The sequence below is a fragment of the Triticum aestivum genome, chromosome 7A (assembly GCF_018294505.1).
Source record: "Triticum aestivum cultivar Chinese Spring chromosome 7A, IWGSC CS RefSeq v2.1, whole genome shotgun sequence".
Classification (NCBI taxonomy): domain Eukaryota; kingdom Viridiplantae; phylum Streptophyta; class Magnoliopsida; order Poales; family Poaceae; genus Triticum; species Triticum aestivum.
In genome coordinates, this window is record NC_057812.1 from 498,323,082 (window position 1) to 498,332,669 (window position 9,588).

General features: G+C 41.7%; 1 protein-coding gene across 1 annotated transcript; it reads left to right on the forward strand.

Annotated features, from left to right (window-relative positions):
* The first annotated feature begins 2,847 nt into the window (after nucleotides 1-2,847).
* LOC123147798 (probable chromo domain-containing protein LHP1) lies at nucleotides 2,848-8,952 on the forward strand. The gene is made up of 2 exons (XM_044567114.1): nucleotides 2,848-4,350; nucleotides 8,591-8,952. The coding sequence occupies exon 1, from the start codon at nucleotides 3,143-3,145 to the stop codon at nucleotides 4,334-4,336; it is 1,194 nt and encodes a 397-aa protein (XP_044423049.1). The 5' UTR covers nucleotides 2,848-3,142; the 3' UTR covers nucleotides 4,337-4,350; nucleotides 8,591-8,952.
* The last annotated feature ends 636 nt before the right edge of the window (nucleotides 8,953-9,588 follow it).

The following is a 9,588-nucleotide window of genomic DNA, read 5'->3' on the forward strand; positions in this document are numbered from 1 at the left end:
AGGCATGCCCACAAGTGGGCAGAAGTACATCCAGTATGATTTCTTTTTCTATGACTTATGATCTTGCTTCATCTACTTTGATTGAGATTTTACAAGACCAAGTGAGTTCTTTTTATTCAAATGCAATGTTAATAAATGCAATGACATCTGTTCTTTCATAAATTCACCCACAATACTAACTACATGTTTGGTTTGTAGGCTATAGCTACTCAATAATCTCAAACAACAGTGCCAACTCCTCTACCAGAAAGCCAATTCATTGCAAACTGCAGAGATGCCCTGCCCCCCCCAAGAAGCCATACTACTGCTACACTAGGTTTGAAGAGAAGGAAGAAAGTGAAAAAAACCAAGGAGAACAAAGCCCCAAGAACTCAGAAGTGAAGAGCTACAAATGTGGCACATTTTGGACATATTTTGGATAGAACCAAACTTGGACATATATTCTAGAAAGTAGTAGTGTAGGATGTTTTGTTTTGTTTTTGGTTAGTAAACAAGATGGTTTGTAATGAAACCTGATGTTGGGATGTGGCTTTGGGTTTCACACAAACGATGGAAATGTAATGTTATTTCCTACTTTTGTTGCACAACTTCAAGACCTTGTAATGTTAAACCCATCTATCTATCTTTTAGACTGCTTTTAAGTTCAATTACTAGTAAAATAAAGACCTTGTATATTACTATTTATTTGTGCCATCAATGCTAGTAAAAAATGCTACCAAAGTACAGAAAAACAAACAAAATGAAAATTTTAGTTCAATTTCATTACCACAGTACATGATCAAGATCTGGATACATCAACAAGCATTGAACACTGGATACATCATACTACCACATCACTTCTTAAAGCCTACATACACCACTACTACAATCAGTACAACAAGTGCACTAAGAATACTCTTACAAAGAAAAATGAGCTCATTCATCTTCTTCAGTACATCTACATACACCACAGTCTCAACAATGCTCTACATTGCTCCTGCACATTCCTCTTGCACCTCTGTTTCTTCACTTGCAATGACACCAGCCGAATCAAAACTACTCAATCCACGACTGATATACCCACCTCTCACCAAAAAATCAAAATAGTTGTGTGGTCCATCTTCCTAGTAATAATGTTGGAAAGAATTTGGTGGAATCTGACAGAAATTGAGTAACAGAATTCAACAAAAAAGAAACACATAAACATCAAACCGATTGGGGCACTTGTAGAAAATTTTACATGGTGATTGGCGCACTTGTAGAAAATCCTGCCAGGATTTGCCTCCGATTTTGACACAAGATGAATTGTAGATCGAATGTGGCAGTTAGGGTATGGTACCAACGACAGCAGACCCGCTAGTGCCGATGATGAGATGGGCGGGGAGAAAAGGGCTAATGCCGGAGGTGGAAGGGGCACTTGTACAACCGTCTTCTCGCGACGCTTCACGGCAGACGAGCTAGCGGCGACGGACATGGCGGCGACGCCAGAGAGAGGGAGAAAGCGAGCAGAAGACCTAGGGACTGGGGAATGAGGAAAGCATAAACTCTAGGGGCCACATTGTTTAAATTCCCAACCGTGAGCCGCAGGAATCTCCCGCGTGGGTCCTCGAGTCGACGTGGCGGCGGTCAAAGCGCCACGCGAGCTAGTCAACGGCGGTCAGACGAAAAAAGGACCTCACGTGAACAACTTAGAAAGATTTAGGACCTAGATATGCATTTTAAAATAATTAGGACCCAAACGACACTTTTGGGAAAGAATTAGGTAGAACTCTTTGCCTGCTGGTTTTGTTTTGCAAGAGAAGATATTGGGCCTCTCGTGGGCCAGTTTTTTGGGCGAGCTAAAGCCTAAAACAAAAGGCCCTAAAAGAAAATCCTAAAACAAAACACTGCCCCGCCTCTCTGTCATCCATCGGCCAATGGGAGCACCTATACGGCGCTGCACGCGCCCGTTCGCGCTCCTGGCGCCTGCAGCGCCCCGCGCTGGGCCGGCCCACTAACCGTGGTGACAAGTGAACGCAAAAACCTTGCCAAAAAAAATGGAAATTAATAATGCTCTCTACATGATTTGAACTTATCACATCGTGTTAACATATACTCCAGACGAGCTACTAGCCAGACGAGCTACCTGCCGTTGTTGGTTAGTACAAGAGGCGAAAGCATAATAACAGGATTGCAGCGCTATTTTATTCATCTATTGTACCACTTCATTTTTTTGAATTAATTGGAAAAAAGATCATGTATTGAAAAAAGTTTACATCAATTTTGCAAAAAGGTTCATCAATTTCAAAAAAAAGTTCATCAAATTTGAAACAAAAGTTCATCGATTTTGAAAAAAGTTGACTGGATTTAAAAAAAATTGACCGGATTTAGAAAAAGTTCACCGGATTTGAATTTTTTTACCAGATTTGAAAAAAAGTTCACTGAGTTCGAAAAAAGTTCACTGGATTTGAACAAAACTTCATCAAATTCAAAAAATGTTCACGGAATTCGAAAAAGAGTTCACCAACTGCGAAAAAAATAGAATTGGAAAAAAAGCTCCGGCGAATTTGAAATTTTCTTTTAAAAAATCTCGCGCATTTAAGAAAAAGAAAAAAAGAAAAAAAGAAAAGAAAAAGGGAAAGCTTCGCGAACAGAAAGGAATAAAAAGGGTGGAAAGAAGAATCTCGGTCGTAGTGGTTACTTCGATTTGCTTTCTACTATGGAGTGGTCTTGAGTTTTGAATCTCGGTCGCGCTGTTTCATTCGGTCCTTTCCAGAAAAGGAAAACATAGAACGGGCCGGCCCAGCTCGGACTGCTGCAGGCGCCCGTTTGCAGATTGCACTGTAACGGGCGCCTGCAGCGCCAAATAGGAATTGCGTCGGCCAATCCCCACCCAAATCCCCTCGTCACCACTCTCCCACACGGTCAAAGGCCACAAGCCCACAAGCTAACCCTAGCCGCCGCACCCCCGCCTCCCATCTCCGCCCCTCCTCTACCCCTGCACCAACGCCGCCGCCCCCCTTCATCAACGCCTGCCCGGGTCCCGGCACCAAGATCTGTTCCCCCGTGTCGCCCCAAATCCCCGAGCCGCCTCCACCAATCCACAAAAGGTCAGCCCACAACCTGAGTCCGCCTCCAGCAGATCCACCGCATACCGAGGGGAAGCAGAATCAGATCTTTGGCGATGGGTCGAGGCAAAAAGGATCCCTGGGCGGCGCGCGGATCCGTCGATCCAGTGGAGGAGGAGGAGGCGGCAGCGGTGATGGAGGTTGAAGAGGAGGAGGAAGTCAAGGGAGACGAAGAGGAGTGGAATCACGAGGAGGATGAGGCGGAGGAGGAGGAAGAGGAGTGGGAACAGGAGGAGGAGGAGGAGGCTGATGAGGCCTCGGCGGAGGAGCAGCCGGAGGAGCAGCGGTCGCCGCCCAAGCTGGCGGAGGGATACTACGAGATCGAGACCATCCGCCGCCGCCGCCGCCGCCAGAACCAGGTACAGTACCTCGTCAAATGGCGTGGGTGGCCGGAGAGCGCGAACACATGGGAGCCTGAAGAAAACCTCAAGGCCTGCTCTGATTTTGTTGAAGCCTTTGAGAAGCGGCAGCAACCAAGGTCCTATGGCAAGCGCAAGCGCAAGCGCAAGATCTCCACTGCTCCGGTGGTAAGTCCCAACCCTTCTTCTCAGGGTAGAAGGGGCCGCCCACGGCGTTCAGATCCTCGGTCTCTGTCCCAACGTCCTCTCCCGGAGCGCAAGATATTGCCTCCCAGAGCAAGCAGCAGGAGAGGTACTGATAACAGCAACAGGAACTTGGTTGCGGGCTCTGATGCATCAGTGAACGTGGCTCCTCAGCAAATGCTTGGACAAGGTGCCACACAGGAGGGCAGCTCAAATGTGCTCTCGGTTGGCCTGCCGTCTGTTGTGGTTCATCAACAGGATGAACATCAGCCTGCGAGTGGTGTGTCAAAGGTTGATAGTTCAGTACAGGGACCCCCACCTCAGGTTGGCCAGGTGACAGGTGCCAAGAAGCGCAAGCTTGGGTCTGTCAGGAGGTTCAAGCAGGATGAGGCGCAGCAGGAGCAAGGGCAAGTCGTCAATGGCACAAGTGAGAGGCCTGGCAATGAGAAAACTGATTCCGCACAAGGAGAAACGGGTGATAGGACCAAGGGAGAGGGCGGTGCTAACCGTTGCATCACTAAGATCATCAAGCCAGTGCGGTATCATGCCACCATGGCAGATGACGTGCAGCAGGTTTCCATAACATTCAGAGCACTCAGGTCTGATGGGCAGGAGGTTCTTGTGGATGACAAGGAATTGAAGTCTACAAACCCGTTGGTGCTGATAAACTACTACGAGCAGCACCTGCGTTACAGTCCCACCGCGTGAAGGATGCATGGAAGGTATTGGGTTGCCGTAGCATTCTTTAACCTTGTGGAATTTGCAGTGATATAGGTTAGCCTGGTTAATGTACTAGTTGTGATGAATGTAGTAGAATGTGTGCCCTTCTAGTTGCGACATATTTTGTTCAATATTTGTATAATCAGGGATTTATCCTAGGATGGCGTTTTGGCGCCCAAGTGCATCTGCACCTGACAGCGAACATCAAATTCGAAAGAAAAAGAAAAAAAGTCGTCTAAAAATATTCAGTACCGAAGATGTTCGAGTGTGCTAGGAGCGACAAATGACACTCTAGAAGGTCTATGCAAAAAAATATTCTCAAAGAATCTTTGAATAATTGCATTTTGGAAACGTGAATCTGTTTTTTTTCTAGAGCTCCTTGATTGTCATGAAATTTTGCACTTCCCTAGCAAACTCCAGCATTTTCGGTGTAAAAATAGATTTTTGAAAAAATGTTTTTTTATTTACTGTTTATACGGAGTTGATCTATTTGAGCTCATCTATGGATTATTTGATTTATCCTATCTAATATTACTTCATTCATTCCAGAATATGATGTGAATTTTTGGGAAAGTTGAACGTTTGTATGCTTGACCAAATTATGGAATGAAATATCAAAAATATGCAATACCTAATATATACAATATGAAAACACTTCTCATAATAGATCAAATGATACAAATTTGGTACTTGTATATGTTGATATATTTTTCTTAGAAACTTGGTCAAACACGCATGTGTTTGACTTTTGAAAAGATAAATGCACCTTATATTTTTGGAATGGTTGGAGTACATGTTGATAAGTTATTCTAGATTTAAATAAAAAAGGGCCTCTCCCAGTGCTCCACCTTGTACAGCCGCTAAGATTGCCAACTAAGCAAAAAATATGATGTGGCATGCTAGTTAAGAAGAGAGAGTAGAATGGTGACTCCGGAGAAAAACGGTGCTAAGGACGTGTACCTAGGTGGAAGCACAATTCTGAGTCTATAACGAATTAAATGCACGAAGCTTAGCACCCAAAAGCTTAGCACCTTTGCTTTGTGGACTTGAGTTGCTAAGGCATTTAATATGCTTAGCATCTTATCTAAGCACTTTTTCATTGAGGGAGGTCTAAGTATTTGGACATCTAAGTCCTATGTCATTGATTTTACACGGAGATTCATGTGAGTATTTGTTTTTTTATAATATGTGATTGAGTCACTTGGATGTCAATACTTAGATGTGCCCCATCAGTTTTTGGGTTTACGACCCAAACTAAATGTGTATTTACCTTTTGATTATGGGATTGTAGTGAAATTGTCATGGATGCTGATTTTAATGAATCTGAAATTAGGAGTGATGTCTTTAATTTTACTGAATCTGAAATTAGGGATGATGTATTTATTTCCTGTGCAACATGTCCCTGGGCTCCATGGCCTTCCCTTCCTTTTTATCAACAGTTCTTGAATTTAATTAGGGATGACCTTATAGCCATGTTTAATAGTTGAAATAAAGAACAACTAGATCTATTTAAAGAACCAGATGAAGTGTCCACACCTAAGTATAGATCTATTGCTCTTTGTAATTGTAGTTTTAGGAGGGGGGGGGGGTGTCAAATGTATATTATGGAAAGGTGTGTTATGGTAAGTATTCTCTACTCATGAAGTTATTCATGATGTGGTGCATATTGGGCAATGTGGGTTCATCTTTTAAATTAGACTATGGAAGGGCATGTGATATAGTTAATAGGATATTTCTTATCTCTGTTATCATTTAAAGGGGGCTTTTGCCATAAGTGGGTCTATCTTGTCAAAACTTTTGTTTTGAATGGTTTTGTAGGTACTACCAGTGATTTCTGTGAATCAGGTTGAGGTGTTAGTCAAGGTCACCCTAGTTTCCCTTAGACATAATTAAGTTGTTGATGTATTCACTAGAATGTTCATTAAGGCAACTGTTATGGGCAGATTTTTGGCTTTACCAAATAATTCAACCTACTGGTATCATTAGCATGAAATATGCTCATGATACTCTGATTTAAAAAAAAATTAAGATGACTATGTTAGAAACCTCAAATGGATTCTTATGTGTTTTGAATAGTTGTCTAGTATGAGGATTAATTTCCATAAATGTGATTTGAGGCATGTTAACATTGAGCCCCAACCTTGTGCTCAAACCATGTGATACCATGTGATGTAGGAGTATATTGGTGTTCCCCTTCAACATGCTAAACATAGGAAGGGCGGTAGATAAGATTGTTAAAAGAGTTGTTGGGTGGAGAGGGAAACTCACAGTGGCAGATTGACTTTGATCTAGTCTTGCCTAGCCAGCATTCCTTCATTATGTTTCTCAAATGAGCAATTTCTTTGATTAACTCTCAAATGGCTCATTGTTTTGGGGATAAGTACCACCTAGCCATCAGATGTCCTACCACTTAGGCTTGGAAAAATTAGGAAAGAACTTATTGCCCCAAAGAGGTATATTATGGAAAGTATTCTCTACTCATGAAGTTATTCATGATGTGGTGCATATTGGGCAATGTGGTTTCACCTTTAAATTAGACTATGAAAGGGCATGTGACATGGTTAATAGGATATTTCTTACCTCTATTATCATTCAAAGGGGCCCCTTGCCATAAGTGGGTTAATCTTGTCAAAACATTACTTAGGAATGGTTTTGTAGGCATTACTAGTGATTTCTGTGAATCTTGTAGAGGTGTTAGATAAGGTCACCCTATTTCCCCTTGATACTAAATTTAGTTGTTGATGTATTCACTAGAATGCTCATTAAGGCAACTATGAGCAGATTCTTGGGCTTTTTCAAATAATTCAACCTACCGGTATCATTAGCATGCAATATGCTGATGATACCCTGCTTTAAAAAAAATAAGATGACTATGTTAGAAACCTCAAATGGATTCTTGTATGTTTTGAACAGTTGTGTGGCATGAGGATTAATTTCAGTAAATGTGATTTGATGCCTATTAACATTGAGGCTCAACCTTTTGCTCAAACCATGTGATACTGTGTGATGTAGGAGTATATTGGTGTTCCCCTTACCATGCTAAACATAGGAAGGGGGCCTACAACCAGTAGTAGATAGGATTGTTAAAAGAGTTGTTGAATGGAGAGGGAAGCTCACAGTGGTTGATTGACTTTGTTCCAGTCTTGACTAGTCAACATTCTTGCCTATATGAGTGTCATTAAGTTTCTCAAATCAGTATTTTTTTGATTAACTCTTAAATGGCTCATTGTTTTGGGGATAAGTACCACCTAGCCAGCATAAGTACCACCTAGCCAATTGGGATTTGCTATGTATGAGGAAATATTTTGGAGGGTTGGGTATACCTAATCTCTGTGAAGTTAACATTTGCCTCATAGCCTCTTGGATTAAGAGATACTGTTTAAATAATAACAAGTTCTAGAAACAGAGCATTTATCAGAAATGCACAACCCAATCTCCTAACCTTTTTGCTTGTTCCAACAATGATATCTCCCCATTTTGGAAAGGAGTTTTCTGAGACACTAAAGATGCCAATATTGGATATCAATGGAAAGTTGGGAATGCTAAGAAGGTTCAACTTTAGGAAGATCAATGGTTGGTTCTGTCAGCTTGGCTGCAAATTTTGGGGATCTTTATATGATCTCTAATGAGCATAACCTTACTATTGCTGAAATCTGGGATGGATCACAATGGAAAATCTCTTTTAGGAGATATTTTGGTAATTTACTGAATAAATGGTTTGACCTAACTCATGTTGCCTAACCCATTAACCTCTTTGTTGAGAAAGATGTTTTAATCTGGAAACTAAGTCTAAAGGGATTTATTTAGTTAGTTCCTTATATGCTCTTTTTAATTTCAGAGGTATAACTCTGTTAAAATTCCTATTGTTTGGAAGCTAGTTGTTCCTTCGAATTCGCATCTTTTTGTGGTTGCTAGCTAACAATAAACTACTCAACTAGAGATAATCTCAACAAGAGACAAAATGTACCTGGCCTCTCTTGCCTTTTTTTGATATGAGCATGAGTCATATATTCACTTGATTTTTGAGTTATGTTGTTTCTACTAAGATTTGGAGATACATTTCTTTGCTTAATGGAATGAGATGTAGAGCTAGTGTTGATTGTGTCACATGTTGGTGGATTAGTAATGCTTATCATTAAGTTGAAAATGTTGTCCATGCAACCACTTTGTGGTCTATATGGAGAACCCGCATGATTTATACTTTAATTCTTCTTACTGATATGGCTTATATGTGATTTTCAGGAAAACATCTGTTAAGGAATGGGAACTGGATACCGCAAGCATGACATTGAGACTCAAAGCCAAGAAGCATCAGTTAGTGGACAATGTTGTGAAGCTTATTGTTCTACATCATGCCCAATCCTTTGTTTGGAGTGCTCTACCATTTGGGGGGGGGTGGACAATGGTGTCAATCTCTATATTTTGGGTGGCTCTACTTACCTTTTTTAGTTACCTGGTTGAACTTGTTTAGATTTCTTAAAACTTTTTTGTTGAGCCTTGTATTCATGTCGTGCTCTGCTTGCTACAAAATGTATGGTCACATGATTTCTTAAAATGGAACCGGGGTAGAAGCTCTTGCCCTAAAAAATCATGGGCTTGTGTTCTCTCACTATCTTTGCTAGCATTGAGTTTTCCCATCTCGTCGACAATCAGTACCACCGTCGAAATCACTATGACTAACTAAGGGATAGTACGAGTCGCTACTCGGAGTTGGTAGATTTGCATTCTGGGTTGGTTTCGAGTTCTCCTAAGTAGATCAACTAGGGTTTAACATGATTGATGAAGCTTCGTGTCCATTGTTGTAGGCGGCGGGCAAGGATGATATCGAGAGTATGATGAGTGGTTTGGTATCCCTGAGGAGGACCTTGATGATGTCAATTTTTAGGAGGAAGGGCCACCGCGATGGAGACCACCTGGTGGTTGTCACTAGTAAAGTTACATATTACAAGGTGTACAACCAATTCTGACTTTTTGGGAATATATGTTTTGCATGAGATCTTGTGTCGAAGATTCAGATACATGCCTGGATAAATAACATGTATATGATGTAATGTTCATGCTTGGGGGAATGGGAAAAGTTCATGGAAGGTGGTCATGGGGATTTTCGTGCCAATGACGTTCTACTTGCATCATTCCTTGGCATCATTGGCTCTCCCTTCGCCCCCAGTGTTGCATCGCAAGGGCAAGGCGGTGATTGGTAGCAATATGGCAACTTCTTCCTCAATTGTAGTCGACTTGGA

Excerpts from the sequence above, each read along its gene's own strand:
- LOC123147798 (XM_044567114.1), top strand. The coding sequence starts at position 3,143 with ATGGGTCGAGGCAAAAAGGATCCCTGGGCGGCGCGCGGATCCGTCGAT.